The 17,419-nt window shown below is 39.0% G+C and overlaps 1 protein-coding gene across 1 annotated transcript in view; it reads left to right on the forward strand.

The window, feature by feature from the left end:
• The window catches only part of ROBO1 (roundabout guidance receptor 1), a 406,812-nt gene that overhangs the window by 376,918 nt on the left and 12,475 nt on the right, over positions 1-17,419 (forward strand). Inside the window, exons 25-26 of the mRNA XM_073804384.1 lie at positions 9,083-9,489; positions 12,377-12,529. Coding sequence (XP_073660485.1) covers positions 9,083-9,489; positions 12,377-12,529 — 560 coding nt within the window. The remainder of the gene's footprint in view (positions 1-9,082; positions 9,490-12,376; positions 12,530-17,419) is intronic.

Consider the following 17,419-nt stretch of genomic DNA (forward strand, 5'->3'; position numbering starts at 1 on the left):
TTGGGGGGAGTATAATTGCTTTACAGTGTTGTGTTAGTTTCTGCTGTACAATGCAGTGAATCAGCTATATGTATACATATATCCCCTCCCTCTTGGACCTCCCTCCCAGCGCCCCCCATCCCACCCATCTAGGTCATCACAGAGCACCGAGCTGAGCTTCCTGTGCTGTATAGCACGTTCCCACTAGCTATCTATTTTACACATGGTAGTGTATATACCTTACTACTTTTTAAACTTTCCTTAGCCTCCCCTTCCAGTCACCCTGCTCTTTTTCTCTCCTACTCTGTAGGATTCTTTTTTATTATTATTTTTTTTTTTTGCGATACGTGGGCCTCTCACTGTTGTGGCCTCTCCCGTTGCGGAGCACAGGCTCCAGACGCGCAGGCTCAGCAGCCATGGCTCACGGGCCCAGCTGCTCCACAGCATGCGGGATCCTCCCGGACCGGGGCACGAACCCGTGTCCCCTGCATTTGCCTCAACCACTGCGCCACCAGGGAAGCCCTGTAGGATTCTTTAATCACTTCTACCTTCCTAATTCTTTTTCACACCTCAGCCCCCTGTATGCTGGCTTATACTATTTTGCTTCCATCAGGCTTCGGAAGGTAACCTCTTAATCGTCAGTCTAGAGGCTTCTCTGTCTTTATTACACTTACGCTTTCTGCAGTGATAACAATTTTCTGATTTCTTGTGAGAATTAAATGAAATCGTGTATATAAAGTATCTAAAGCAGGATAAGTATTCAACAAATATTAGTTCCCTACTGTCCTCACCCTTATGCTGTCATCCTTACACTTGGTTCAAGTATTACTTATATTCTGATGGCTTTCGCATTGATTTTGCCAGCCCAGCCCTTTTTCTTGAGCACTACCGTGATATTTTCAGTTGGACATCTCAGACTACACATGTCTGAAATCAAATTATTTTTCTTTGCACTTGACCTTTCAAACTTGTTCCTTTTCCTCCTTTATTGGCTATCTCGTTTAGAATCATTAATCCTTATTTATTTGACCAACATATTAAAAATAAAAGAGCCAAGGGAATAGGCAAAAAAATCACAAAGAATTGTGATTTTGAAATCAGTGTAATTATCTTATAGTTTGATTTCTTCTGTTATCTTCCTACCATTCCCCAAAGTAAGTTATTCACCAAGCCCCTTCTTTTCTAACTCCAAAATATCTCTTGATTTTGTTCCTATGTTTCCATTCCTAGAATCCCAGGGCAGGCCCTCAGTCCCTGTCTCTTGAAATATTGCTACATCCTTGACCTGACCACTTTTCTTCTCTCTCCCCTTTTGTGTCCACTCTCCACATTATCTTACTTTACCCCCCAGTCTGGTAATGTTACTCCCCATTCAGAGTCAGCTCTTAGGTTTAGCCCAGTATTCAAAGCCTTTTACAATCCTTTTTCCTTTACTTACCTCTTCCCTCCCAACCCCTCCACACACCCTCTTTTCTAATTAGTCTGTTTGAAATTCCCTGTTGTCTTAACTCACCAACAGCCTGTCAGCAATGCCACTCTCCGGCCCACAGAGGGCTAGCAGGAGGGGCAGGCCGCTCTTGCCTTTCATGACTGTCCCCAAAATCCTTAGCGCCCTCACTAAGCACATGCGTCTTGGTACATATTGTTTCTTTGATTGCCTGGTGAACACTTCTCATCTTTCCAAGTCCTGTTCAAATGCACCGCCTGTGCAACTTTCTTCTTGTTGCCTGGCAAAAATTAACTAATCTTTCTCTTTACTCTTGACAGTGGTCTGTTCACAGCTCTGCTACCACACTAATCAGGTTTTCACGTTGCATTAGCATTGGCTGTTTGCATCTGTTTCCTTATTTAATTTAAAAGCTCTTTGAGAGCAGAGCTCAAGTCCTACTCACGTCATTGAGTTCCACAAAGCCTTCTTCAGTAAGTATCTGATGGATGGAATCTGATACTAGAGGAGTTGACTGACTCCCTGCTGTTTTGGCGGGGGTGAACTCAAAGTGAACAGGTGTAATTGGGAAATGCATTGGGTATCTGCCCTCAAAATCCTCTTTGACTACATTCAGCCTTTTTTTAAAAGGTATGACTTTCAGTCTATGAAGGTACAATATTAATAACACTGGGCACTAATATGAAGTAGATGAAAGCCCATTAAACAAAAAACTATTACTGCTCTTTTATGCTGAAGGTATATTCTACATGTTTACCATAGAAATTTTTGAAAATACATAGAAACAAAATGAAAATACAAAAGTACCAATGATCTATGTTGTCAGAAATTGTCACCATTAAGAACTCAGGGGCTTCCCTGGTGACACAGTGGTTGAGAGTCTGCCTGCCGATGCAGGGGACTCGGGTTCGTGCCCCGGTCCGGGAAGATCCTACATGCCGCCGAGCTGCTAGGCCCGTGAGCCACGGCCGCTGAGCCTGCGCGTTCGGAGCCTGTGCTCCACAATGGGAAAGGCCACAACAGCGAGAGGCCCGCGTACTGCAAAACAAACAGACAAAAAAAGAACTCAGTAAAGATCTTTTCTGTTCTTTGTCTCTACATGTACTCACACTGCTTTGAATTTGTGATATGCCAATATAATTTTATAAGGTATTTTTTTCACTGAACAGTGAATTTTTCCGTGCCAATTACAGTTTAGATACTCACGTTAAACAAATGTATACTGCAATTTATTTAAACAATTCCTTAATATTGGGCATTTAAGTCATGTCCACCTTTTTGATACTATATATAATGCTGTAATTCCCATCTCTAAGTCTTTGAATCAAGCCTCTTCTCAAACCTTTAACCTATTTGGATGCCTACCCCATCAGTAGATGACTTCTGTTTCTCATCATCCTGCCACTCCCCTCATGATGCGCTCATTAAAGATAGGCAGGTATTTCTCTACAGATTTCATTCTAGAGAATCAGACCCTTATATCCAAGTACCTGTTCCTGCAGATTTTTACTGCTTGAATATCACTCAGAGCAATACATGTATCTCCAGCCATAAAGGCACTTCCCTACCTCCTGCAGCCATTTTCTCTTGCCTGTATTACTATAATGGTCCATAAGTGGTCTTTGTTGCCTTTAGCCTTGCCCTTTCTTCAATCTAATCTTCTTGCTGCAGACTGTGCAGAGGCATTTTCCTAAAATGCGACACTGATCAAGTCTCTCCATTGCTTAAAATCTCTCAATGACTTCTCATTTCCCTTAGAATAAAGGCAAGATTCCTTAATGTAGCAATCAAGGCCCTTTGTGACCTGACCGCTGCATGCCTTCCTTTGCCTACCCATTGCCACTCCCCTCCTCCCTGTTCCTGTTGCCTTTACTCTAAGTTTCTTCCAGTTCCTGGAATGACCAGTGCTCTTGATCTTGGGTGGCCTCAGCCTGCAGCAGCTTGAAGAAGGATTGCGGTTCCCCGGCCAGAGACCGAAGTCAGGCCGCAGCAGAGAGAACGCTGAATCCTAGCCACTAGACCACCAGGGGCCAGTGGCAAGGCCAGGGACAAATAAATTTCCACAAAGAGACAGAAAGTAGTGAAACAAGTAAAGTGTTTATTAGAGGGAAAAAGAGTACGTGTGAATAGGCACACACAGGCGGGCTCAGAGAGAGAGTTGCACCATCGTGGTAGTTTGAATCTCTTACGTGGGGCATTTCTTCCGGGTTTCCTTTGGCCAATCATCTTGCTTTGTCTGGCTCTGAGTCAGTATTTGGTTTATTTCAGGGTCCTCCCATGTGTGCGTGCGCATCTCTTAGCCAAGATGGATTCCAGCGAAGAGGTCTGTGGGTAGGTTGACATTGCTTACTATGGGGTGGCGCCCCCCCTGCATTTTTGTCCTTCAAGGAGCCTTTCTGTGTGTGTGTGTAGTCGGGAAGGTCTCCTTGACTTGGAGAATGAGGAATATGTGGTCTCTTTATCTCTCATCTGGGCAGGGCTCAGCTTCTCCTCCCTCCTGCTATTGTCTTCATCTTGGTATATCTGTCCACAGGGGACAAACTCCAGGCGCTCAGCCTGGGGCCCATCTATCTCCTGCCTCACTCTCAACCACTTTGAGGTCTTACCACTTGCCTTCTCATCTTCCTGGGACACCATTATCCCCTCTCTTTTTTTGGAGCTAACACTTACATATCCTTTAGATCCAAGATTAAATGGCAGATGCTCTCATTAGAATCTTTCCCTGATGTCCCAGCTCTGAGATTGAAGCCAATTCTATGTGTTCCCAGCGTGCCCTAGATATCTTCTGTCGTGGAGCTTTGTGAATACTGCATTACCATTGCGTATTTAATTAATTGTCTCCTCCGCTAGACTCTAAGTCCCTTCAAGCAAGGAACATATCTATTTTATTTAGCTGAATTTCTAGCATAGTCCCTAAGTTCCTGTTTCTATTGCTGCCTACAAATTACACTAAAACATAATCACCTAAAACCGTTTTGTTTTACTCACAACTCCATGAGTCAGGAATTCTGAAAGGATTCACCTGGGCAATTCATCGCCAACCCACATGGCTTCCTCTGGTCTTTGGGGCTGTGAGATCAACTTTGAAGTGAGTTTCTTCACTTACATGCCTGACGTTTCAGTGCTCCGTGACCTCTCTCTGGCTCCTTATGGAGTCTTATCCTCCAGGGGCTCTCCACCACAGCCCAGGCTTCTCGTGACATGGCGATCTCAGCGGAGTGGCACTTCTTACGTGGCAGGGAAAGGAAGTTGCCAGGCCAGTTAAGAGCTACACTCAGAACTGGCACAGTCTCACTTCTGCCACGTTCTGTGGTCAGAGCAGTCACAGGGTCCACCCAGACTCAGGAACTTAGAACTAAACTCCTTCTCTCGATGGAGGGATAGCAGGTTCTCATCCCAGAAGAGCATTGTGGATGGAAGATATTGTTATGGGCATCTTTGCAAAATACTGCCACGGACTGATACATAGTTAGCTTTACTAAGTATGAGTGCCTTAAAATTGAATCCTTCCATGTCTTAAAGTATAATCGGTAAACCATTCCCTAAGCCGTGTCCTTGTGATCCCTTTGGTCTCAGAACCTAAAAGTTCCTTCACCATAGTTAGTACACAGTAAAGAATGAATACATTTTTTACTTTTTTTGTGTTTTTTTTTTGGTTTTTTTGTGGTATTCGGGCCTCTCACTGTTGTGGTCTCTCCCGTTACGGAGCACAGGCTCCGGACGCGCAGGCTCAGCGGCCATGGCTCACGGGCCCAGCCGCTCCACAGCATGTGGGATCTTCCCAGACGGGGGCACGAACCCGTGTCCCCTGCATCGGCAGGCGGACTCTCAACCACTGCGCCACCAGGGAAGCCCCGTTTTTTACTTTTATGTTTACTGATTAGGGGCATTATAAATAGTGTAATGAATAAGAAATTACTGAGCTAAAACCATTATAACTTTGCAATATTTAACTAGATAAGTATTTCATACTTGCATTATTATGGATATTACAGTTTGGGCATTCTCATTAGCTTCTGAGATATTCCATTTTTTGTCCAAAACTAGATAAACTAGATGACCAGCATAATAGGAATCTTCTCTCTTTTCAGACAATAACTATGAAAATAATAAAATTAAATGTATTTACATATACTGTTTTCAAAAGTGTCTGGTGCTATTGAGTTTACTGTAGTTGATATTTAGTGAAAAAAAATCTCTTGAAAAGTAAAAGTAAATTTTATGTATGGAACAGGAAATTTACAGATATTTTATTACTGTAGATGAACTGAGTATGATATAATTGGAAGGAAAAGAAAGAAGGCCAAGAAAAATTAAATATTTTGTCTGTTTACAAACCAGTTAATGATTAATTATACAAAGTATTGAAACTATACCAGTTTTTAAAAAAAATCTCAAAGGTATGTATTTTCCCCCTTCCATCTTTTGCCTGGTAAATGCTATGTGGTAAACTATATAAATACCTGCTTTCATAAATCAATGGACTTTTTCCCTTCTTCTCTTGAACATGCTTATGAAGGCATCATTTTTGCAGGAGCCTAGAGTGTTGTGATTAGCAGCCATGTAGCTGTACATTATTTCAGAAGACATTGAAACCCCTCAGGGGGAAAAACTGAGAGGGTTGAGGTTCATTTGTGGCAAGTCCCACTTGAGTGCCACATCTTGAAATAGCTTTGTGTTTTCAAATAGAGTATATTACATATTTCAAACCGTACAGGTTTATCACACGTTCCCTGGGCTTGCCTTGTTTACAGATGGCTTGAATAAATTTTTCTGTCTTTCCTCAGCATTTGTACAGGGTGGTAGTAGTTAAAAGCCAGCCCTTATTTAACATGAAGATGTTTCTGCTTCACAGAATGTGAATTATCCAAATACAACAATGCTAGCATCCTTTCATTGTGAAGTTGGCTGTCTTACATCCCTTCACTGATGGTCAAAATAGTCCCTTTTGTGCTAAAAAGTCTTACATGTATTTAAAAAAGAAGTTTCTTGTATTTTGGGTGTGCCTGCTGACAAAGACTGTAAATTGACTTTTAAGTATGGTATTTTATAACAATCCAAATTAAATAAAGGCACTCCATATTGAAACAATTATCCATTTTAATCTCTTAAATAACTTCAGCTTTGGCATATTTTTCATGTTTCTTCTAGTGCCACACACAGATGCATTAGAAACGACCCAGAAATGAAAAATAACACATTATACTGAAGAACTGTGTATGTGTATATATATCACATATGTATATATATATGTGTATGTGTGTATATATGTGTGTAATAGCACCATTCTTAGAGGAAAGGCCATGGCCTTGGAAATGGAATGTGGGATTAAATTCTAAATTTGATACATACTAGTTGTGGGAACTTTGGCAAGGTCCTTAATTTCAATGTCCTCTGAATTTCAATCTCCTTATCTGTTAAAATAATAAAAAAATAAGTACCCTGGAAAGTTGTTGAGAAAATTAAATGAGTTAACGTTGTAAAATACTTAGCTGCAAAGTAGGTGCTCAATAAATTAGTTAACTGTAGTATTTTAGTAATCATTCATTTTTAATGCTTTCCATTTGTGTTAATAAAACATGTTTATTGAAGTGCCTCAATTCATTGGGATAAATAGCACAACACTTTTTTCTTCGAACAACTGCCATGCCACCCTAACCACTGTGCTATATTGAACTTCCGTTTCCCTCTCTGTAGCAGGTCCCTAAGTTCGATCTTGACCAGATCCTATATGATTTTTTTTGTTTGTTTGCTTTCTTTTAGTTTAAGACCCGGTCCTGTTAATTTTAAAACCATAATCATGCATTTCCAGATTTTTTTGCAGATTGCACATGCCTGTGGCCATGGTGGCATGGAGTAATGGGTGTGTTCTGTTTTTAATCACTTCCTTCCTCACTCTTCCCAGTGCATTCTCCCAAGCGCTAAGGCGAGGAAAAGGGCACATAAAAAGAGCAAAGTAGATGAGGATCCGGTCTTCTCTTTGGTTAGCCCGACTGGCTGTTCTGTCTCATCTTGCTCTCTGAGTATCACAAGAATGGTGAGGGAAGGGGGCTGGCACCAACTTCCTCCACTGATGAAGGACTCAGTCCTGGACAGCATCGATAGGCATTTGTAGTCCTTGAACAATTTAGCCACATCTTCAGATGGACTACCAGTGAGTGGCATTCATGCCATATCTCTCCTAGCCTCCCAAGCCATAGGGTCATCAGATTACACTAGATCCTAATGTCACTTACCCTCCAACACTAGTGCTCAGGTCGGCAGGCTTATTTGGAATCTATCCTCTTTACTTCTCAGGAGCACAGAATTTGATGAGGTGTTGTCATGACTCTTCCAAATGATATTCCCCTTATGTCATCTTTTTAACCTTGCTTAGAGAGCACTGGGACTGTTGAGCACATCACTAAGTAGTCCTCCAAGTGGAAATCACTATATGTATCCCTTTTTTCAGGCACTTTCCTAATTAGGAGTTAATCTCTTGGCATTCTCCAGCCTTGGGAATAGCTTATTTCCACAAACCTTGCTTTCCACTAATGTCCAAAAGCTCTCTACCTTCTCAGTCATCTTATATTCACTGTGTGTGATGGTGTTGGAGGGTAAGAGGAGTGCTTTTCACTGATGTTCCCCAGATCTGTGGAGAGATGGTTGAAACCAGTTATTGGTAACTGTGAACTTAAATTGTAGGGTACTGCTTTATTTTGTCCTGAAATTTGGCACTTAACTTCCAGAGCATCAAGAAAAATACCTGTAAGCATTTTGTTAAACAGGTGGAATAATGGTAAAAGCAATATACTTGCAAATAGCTAATAATCTTTATAAGTAAGTAATTTGGAGAAAAACTGCTCTTGGCTCTTAGACCTTTTTAATAGACTAAAATCTAAAGGAAATTGTGTCATATGCTCAGTGCATAATTTTTTAATCCTATAAAATTCTACTCTCTATAGTCAAAATGAATGAGTCCATTTGCTTACAATGGTGGGAGTGGCAATGAAGGAAAGGGAAAGGAACATGTTTATATGTTTATGGAGCAGCCTGTTTCAGGACTGATGTCTGCTGTCTTTGGTCATAATAAGCTGTCAATAATATTCCATACACTTTAGGACAAATACATAGATGTCAATTTCGAAATAGGTACTACTTACCCCTGTTTTAACTGAACGTAATCCAAAAGATAAAACGTAGGAGACTTATACATAGATGAGTATACTTCTATTAAGCTTGAATCAAAAGGTAGCCCACCATGCTTCAAAGTACCTCTGGGGCTTCCCTGGTGGCGCAGTGGTTGAGAGTCCGCCTGCCGATGCAGGGGACACGGATTCGTGCCCCGGTCCGGGAAGATCCCATATGCCGCGGAGCAGCTGGGCCCGTGAGCCATGGCCACTGAGCCTGCGCGTCCGGAGCCTGTGCTCCGCAATGGGAGAGGCCACAACAGTGAGAGGCCCGCGTACCGCAAAAAAATTTTAAAAAAAGTACCTCTGGTTTTGAGGTAAATTTCTTACAACTCAGAATAAAACATACACATGCTCTGATTTATCGTTGTTTTTCCTGAACAAATTATCTCCACGGAAGCAAAGACTTGTGAATTTCTTGGTTAATTTATGCTTTTGTGTCCTAAGTAATGAGCTAAGCCATACGTGTTTATTCATTTTCCTGCAGACGGCAGCCGGTGAGCCCTCCTCCACCTCCACGGCCGATTTCCCCACCCCATACTTACGGCTACATTTCAGGACCCCTTGTCTCAGATATGGATACGGATGCGCCAGAAGAGGAAGAAGACGAAGCCGACATGGAAGTAGCCAAGATGCAGACCAGAAGGCTTTTGTTACGCGGGCTTGAACAGACCCCTGCCTCCAGTGTTGGGGACCTGGAGAGCTCTGTCACTGGGTCCATGATCAATGGCTGGGGCTCAGCCTCAGAGGAGGACAACATTTCCAGCGGACGCTCCAGTGTTAGTTCTTCTGACGGCTCCTTTTTCACCGATGCCGATTTTGCCCAGGCAGTGGCAGCAGCAGCAGAGTACGCTGGTCTGAAAGTGGCACGGCGCCAAATGCAGGATGCTGCTGGTAAGTCGTCCGCTTTTCTCCAAGCTGGGAAAGAAAATTCGATGTGCATTTGTCAGTTGCTGATTGGAGATCCATAGTCGTATGTTGCTGATTATGGAGATCCATAATCTTATGTCCTATATGAAATGCAACTATTATTACTCTTTTTTTTTTTTTTTTTGGCTGCCTAAGGAAACCAAGGTCCAAGATGATGATGTAGCTTGCTTATTCCCTTTTTCATAATAGGCTTTTTAAATCTTCTATTTTATTTTTATTTAATAAATCCTATGTAATGTGAGTGAAGCTACCTGAAAAGTCTTTATTTTTAAGATAGTCTTAGCAAATATATGTACAATTTCTTTTGGAATGTATATGGTCAATTAAATGAGGTTTGTGTTATATGGTTTTTTTTAAGATGTAAAAAGTCACCAAAATAAAATTCATTGAGGTAGTTCTCTCATCCCATTTAATTAGAAAGTGTCTAGGAGAAATAGATAAATGTCCGGAGGGGACACTCAACCACTGGAAACTGGGCTGTTTCTCCTTAACCCCTATTCTCTTCATGCCCTCTCAATTAGAACACTCATTTAATTGAGAAGATATAAGATGTTTGTACTATACACACATTTTCAAGTATAAGTATGTTCGATACTTAAAGTATACATTGTTAATCTAATAATTTGGAGAGCAAGTTAATCCAAACGCCTATGTATTTTTTCCATCTATTTTCCCTTTTCATTGCCAGTAGCCTGTTTTTAATTACTGTATATCCATTCTTATGTTTTAACCCATTTTTACTTATCTCCCACTCCCAACTCTGTTTAGAAAGTAAATAATATGAGAAAGAAAAAAATTTTAATTTAAATCATACATTTATCACATGATTTTCATTTCTGTATAATGGAATATGTACATATATGCATTCATATACATGTTGAGTGTATATATATTTCTGGTAACCAAGAAAATATGAATAGAATAAAAATAATGTGGTCAAAAAGAGAGCTATTTCTGAGAAAGACTATCACAACAAATCAATAATTGCTATTTTGTTCTATTTTTCTTAGTTTAATAACTATCACATTGGTAGTTTTCCATGTTCTCTTCAGATATTGGATTGGTCATTATTTCTTATCAGTGTAGAATATATTCAGAGAAAATTTAACTCACATCATAAAGTTTTCTTTTCCTATATATTATTTATCAAGAATGTGTTGCAGGAAAAAAGAATGTCTAATATCTCTCAAACTATTATCATAGAATGCATACTTATTTCAGCCAGCCCTATACTTTATGATATTCAACCAAATTTCCTTTTTCTCTCCTAGTTGCTTCTGGGTATAATAAAATAAGTATGCAAACATATCTATCATTCCTAATAAATAAATAACATTTAACTTTATATACAGCTTTTGTTTCTCCTTATTTTTTAATCTTCTGTAAAAAAATAAATAAATAAGTGAAATTAAACATCTCAAACTACTGCTTTCAGATTGCATTAAGCGTGTGTTTCAGTTCATTAAATCAACAAGACATAGAAATAATGTCGAAAATGCATCTGCGAACGACCTTATGCCTTAGGGTCTATGAGCAGTAGATGGCCTTACACAATAGAATGAGTAATGGGTTCAGTCTCAGCCCTAATTCTCTTTTCATGGATATGTAACTTTAATTGTAATAGTCTCCATCATAGCTAAAAAGAGTTTGGTTTAATATTTTATTGTACTGTAATTTAGTGGCTCTTCTGGTTTTCGTTCGGTTCATAATTATAATGAACTAAACAGGCATTGGACTCTGCTTATTAAAGTGTTCTTTTCAGGAAGGGGTGCTGCTTATCATATGACTTGAAGTTAATATGAATGAATAATCCAATCACATTGCTTCTCACTTGGCTGCATTAATGTCTTTTACTTAATATGCTTCCGTTAGCACATTTAAATGTGTTGATTTTACTATACGTGGCTTCTTCTGTTTATAGCCAAAACACATATTGTCTAGGTCTCTCTGAGGTTTCTTGTAGTACAACAGAAAGTTCTGGATTTGAATCTCTGGAATTTCAAGGAACCAAAATAACAAAGGTCAAGTGTAGGGCCAATAGATCTCCACTGCCATTATGGATTAAATATTTTGTGCTGTTGTAATATGTCTCTGTAAGAAAAAGCCAGAGAATTGGAGAGCACCGCAGTGCACCATGTCTGATTAGCAGAGTCATTTATCACCTGTGAATATTGTCCCTCTAAAATCAAATAACAGAAAACAACTACCTATACCATCACCAAAAAATATAAAAGTCTCTGGAGGGGGTCACTTTAAATATCCATAACCAGCAAATAAATATCTTGTGAGAGAAAAGGGGTGTGAGTAATTTTTGGCAGGTCTGAATACGTGAGCTAGCTTAATTCCAGGCCACCTTAAGAGAAAATACCTGAGAATGTATTAAGATACTAGGAATCTGTCTTCAAAGAATAGCACAAACATATTTAATTAAAATAAGGGATGTATTTTGTACTGTTCATTCTTAGAATATGAATTTCTTAAGGGCCCTGGCTATTCCTTTTGAGAAAGCAACAGACATTGGATATATTATGTAAAAATTTAATTAACATTTTTGTTTAATCATAACACTTTAGTGAAGGTAGATGCAACAGTCAAAATGCTTTTCTTTAATAAATAGGTATCAGAATAAAGGTACCATGGTTAAAAAAAAGAGCCTGAAAATGCTTTTAGGGTATTTTTTCCAGTGGATAGCTCAAGCAGAATAAGAAGAATCCTATTGTTTACTAGAATAGTTTATTTAAGCTTTTTTTTTTAATTAGGGATGTTTATAGTTTTAGTGTTTTATTTTGATTATTAGTGTTAAATTAAATTAAACTTTATTGGTGAGTTTGGCTCTGATATTTTTCCTCAGGCCGCCGACATTTTCATGCATCCCAGTGTCCTAGACCCACAAGTCCTGTTTCCACAGACAGCAACATGAGTGCTGCGGTAGTACAGAAGGCTAGACCAGCCAAGAAACAAAAACACCAGCCAGGACATCTGCGCAGAGAAGCCTACACAGATGGTAAGTCCATTGAAACGGATGGAAACATCTATGAATCTCTCCTCTTTACCCTGGCTCTCTAGGACTTGAAAATGCATCCACTGACATTAGAAATTACATTAAAAATTCATTAAACAGTAAGCCTCATATTACTTATAGGAATGATTGACTTCCATATCTTGTCAGGCATCTCAAGTCCCTGAAGTTTTCTAGTAAGTAGGTTATTTCAGAAAGTAAAACAATGTATAATACTTTTAATATTCTTCAAAGGTTATTATATAGTCTTAAACAAATAGACATTATTGTACTTGAAGTCATGGCATAGGGTTAACCTTCACCACGTTCACTGATAACTCTTCCGAAATGTCCTCACTTTTTTTCCTGGTGAATTTTGCATTCAAATAGAAGACAATAAGCTCATTTGAACATACATTCTAACTATAGTGATGATATGAACAGTTAGTCTTTGCCCCAAAAGGCAAATCGAATCATCTTCCTTCATGCCTTCACATACAGTATCCATTCTCACTGAAGAAGTAAGGCTTGTATTCTCCAGGGAGCACAGGAGAATACCGCAAACATTGTGATGTTGTCTAGAGAAAGCCTTTAATGAAAGTGCCTCAGGTGGCCCGGCATTTATTAAACTGCCACCTTCTCGTTTTATAAAACAACCCCAAGGGCTTTGTTGGAAATTCACGTAAGATAAATTCTCTCAGACTCACCCATCTTGTCAAGTTTGCTGAATCTGCTAAAGGGCTGGGGGGAGAAGATTGTCACAGGCGCTGTTCCCCAACCTGATAGAACCTTCATTACCAGTCAGCAATGTTTCGCAAAGGGCATCATTTTCCATTACCATATGAAAGACCAATGTTATAGATCCTTATCCAAGGTTACAAGGAAGGTTTTCTGAGGCACTTCTCTGATTCCTGCCACTTGACAGAAAAAATTTAGTACAAAGCTCACAGCATGATGAGCACAAGTAATTTTGCAATGAGTGGCTGTCCATGCTATTATCTATACTTTATTCGGAGTATTTTCTCTCACTAGCATCTATCTGATATTAGACTACATTAAATACTGGCATGACACAGCGCACCTGGGCCTCCTGGATCCTGCCCAGGACTCTTTTGTCAGCGAAACTGAGCTGTCAGAATATTATCCGGTTTTGAAGGGTTATTATAGTGGCTTTGTGCATGTTTCCCTCTGTGAAGGGACAAACACTAGGTGTAAATCCCCAAACTCTATTGGCAGTTTTACATTTATGGGATCCCTATAATGGCATCTTACAAGTTTTATAGCTCTTCTATCAGTTTTTATTATCTAGAAGAGAGTGCTCCTAAGAGAAAACTGGTCAAACATCAAACCTTGATGTAAATACATCTAGGTTGAATACATCAGGGAAAAAACCTAGCCTAAAGGTTTGTGTAGCTCTTTCTACCTCTTATTTATACTTGTTTCAAGGGGCTTCTGGCATTGAGTGATGCTTTTTAAAATGCTTTAAAACTAACACGGTATTGTGAAGCAATTATACTCCAATAAAAAAAATGCTTTAAATAATGTAAACATGCCAGTTAAAGGGCATAGTGTTGCAGTTACAAATTACACTGTGCTTGAAAATTGTGATCTATATTTATTGCCCCACGTTCTGTAGTACTTATTTCAGTGTGTTTAATAATTAAATATAAATTGTAACTAATCCCTGAATAACAGCTATTAAATTGAATGATGAAGCAACCAAGTTATTTTTTAAGTTAATTTCAGAAATACCAAAGAAATATGTTAAAATATTTGAAAGCGAAAAAGTTAATAAGAAATATTATTTAAATTTCTAAATGTTCATTTCACAAGTGATTATGCAGAGTAGTCATAATATATACCACAATGTAGAAGCCAGTAATTATTTTCTCTAAGTCACAGAAATAGACAAAATTGAGATACAACTAAAGCTGTTTTTTAAATACTAGCTTTACCTTCCTTTTAGCATTTTGATAACCAACTGTCTTTTAGTTATGTTTCCTGTACTAACAAGTCTTGAATATAATTCTGGATGCTTTCTGATTCGGTAACGAAAAAAATAACAAAGCTATGTGTTATTTTATACATTTCCATAATGCATATTGATGAACCAAAATCATTTAAATGCAGATACTTCTTAATGCACCCAATAAAAGAAATGCACATACTCTTGATAGTACTGATTATAGCATGGAAACAAACATCATTTTATCAGAAATCACTTTCTCATTTTTTGAAAAAACTATTTACAGTTCATTCATGAAGAAACTCAATTGCAGATACAATTTGTACAGTTATTAAAGAAAGAGAGAGAGGGAAGGGAAAGAAAGAATTTAAAGAGCTGCGAATTGTGAAAATGAGAATTAAATATATTAGTAAGACCTGGAGGGTTCTTTCGTTTTTGCTTTTTATGATTAAAATACATCAACTGTGATGGATGAGTTTGATTATTGTCAATAGACTTCTTACGTGAGCTATTTTCAGCCTATGGTATGTCAGTCGAGTGTGCAGCATCTTTACTTTGTCAATTTTGTTCAAATTATCAGTTTCCTTTGCAGAATTTTTGTAAATTCTATAAGGAGAGATAAAGAGTGGCTGGGTCTCAAATGATAAAGAGTAATTTGTGATGATCCTTGTCAGTCAGCTCTGATTAGTTTTCTAGGGCTGTCCTAAGAAAGTACCAGAAACTAGGTGACTTAAACAACAGAAATTTATTTCCTCACAGTTCTGGAGGCTAAAAGTCCAAGATCACGGTGTAGGCAGGGTTGGTCTCTTCTGAAGCCTCTCTTCTTGGCTTGTGGATGACCACCTTCTCCCTGTGTCTTCACTTGGTCTTCCCTCAGTGAATGTATGTGCCCTCTTCTTATAAGGACACCAGTCAGGTTAGATTAGGGCCTACCCTAAGGACCTCATTTTAATTTAGTTACCTCTTTAAAGACCCTGTCATCAAATACAAGTCACATTCTGAGGCACTGGGGATGAGGACTTCAACATGTGAATTTCGGAGGGGACACAATTCAGCCCGTAACAGCCCACAAGCCCCTAATCCATGGCACTGTGCCATACCTTGTTTGCAGGTAAATTCTGGGTCTCATAAACACTCAGGGAGTACTCATTGCAAAGCAGAAGGCTGCATGCTATTGACACACTGACAGGCAGAATCCAACTCTTTATTTATTTCATATTTGCCGCTTCCAAGTTTAACCCAGATGAAGGGTAGGATTAAAATATATGAATATTTATCAGTCAGACTTTTATCGAGTTAAAGCCAAGCATAAGTGCATTTCTAGGACCTTCTAATTGATTCTTTCCACCGCTTTTCAACCCCTTCTGAAGCATTTACATACTTGATTTAAAAACCAAATCTACATTATTTCTCCAGCTCTACTTTTCATAAATTATAAATTCACCACCCTCTTTGGAATGATGCTGTTTTGACTTGATATATCATTAATTACAAGGTCTGGGAATTTAAGTAGTTAAGTAAATAGAGTGCTGGATCTCCGTAGTGAGTTAACGCCGGCAGAATTGTCTCCATGTGTATGTTCTTACGTATTACTTTACATGCATTATATTGGTATTTAGACAGTCTTGTATAAAGAATGGTGTTTATATGATTGTATAAAGAAAGAGTCTATACATATATATGAGTTCCATAATCCCATTTGTTAAACCCAATTTTAGCTATTAGGGGTATGAACTGGATGAAAGTACTATTTATCACTTTATGAAATATAGAATTGTTTATACTATGATAATCCCTGATTTGACTCAGGGATTTTACAATACCTAAAAAAGAATTTATTTGGTAATCTGTTTATATTAAGAAATTACGCCCACCAGCATTCCCCTCTGTCACTTATATACAGTGGCAATTATATGCAGGAAGTTAGAACTCTTAGAAATATCATTGGATTCTCTTCTCTTTTTCTACCTGTATTATAGATACAGGTGTATCTATATACCTATATAGAGCATCCAGTAATAGATTTTGTCTCAAGAGTTATAGATTCCCAAGGCTTTGCATGATCTTATGATAGTGATAATCATCAGCTTTGCGATCCAATAAGCACAGACATTTTACGATTTGATGATAGTGGCAGTCATCAGCTTCCTGATAAACTGTGTTTGCAATCAGTTTGAGTTTGTAGCAAGCAGATAGTGCAGAAATGAGCCTGCAGTCACTCATTCGCTCTGCTTCCAGGTATGTTCTGAATTAGGCTTTTCTCCTCGCATTGTCAGTCCCAGGCCAAGTCTGAACTTAGAACAGCTCAGCCTTGGGCCTCTTGGCTTTAAGCCACTGACTACAATCTGTCTTCTAACTCTTTGGTTGTTTTTAATAAACAAGCAGCAGATGAGGGAGAATATCATGATAGTACTTTTTTTTAAGTGTTGTTTTAAAACAAATTGTTAAAGTCGTAAAGGAGGAAAATCAACACTAGTGACAACGGCAATTTATGTTGTAAGACAAAAAAATCTTTTGATTTTCCCAGATTCTTGGGAAAATTAACGCTATGGACTGTACTTTGGCCCCCATTTTATTTTTATTATTATTTAAAAAATTTTTTTGTGGTACGCGGCCCTCTGACTGCTGCGGCCTCTCCCATTGCGGGGCACAGGCTCTGGACGCGCAGGCTCAGCGGCCGTGGCTCACGGGCCCAGCCGCTCCGTGGCACCTGGGATCTTCCCGGACCGGGGCACGAACCCGTGTCCCCTGCATCGGCAGGCAGACTCTCAACCACTGTGCCACCAGGGAAGCCCATGGCCCCCATTTTAGATAAAAAGTATTGAGGCCGTTTACATGAAAAGGAGAACGTGGTGAGCTGTGAGAACTAACAACAACAACAAAATGCAAGTTACAGTCTGACCACTTTTAATAATGGAGTCCTAAGTAAA

This window comes from Tursiops truncatus, chromosome 4 (genome assembly GCF_011762595.2).
Source record: "Tursiops truncatus isolate mTurTru1 chromosome 4, mTurTru1.mat.Y, whole genome shotgun sequence".
Lineage (NCBI taxonomy): Eukaryota > Metazoa > Chordata > Mammalia > Artiodactyla > Delphinidae > Tursiops > Tursiops truncatus.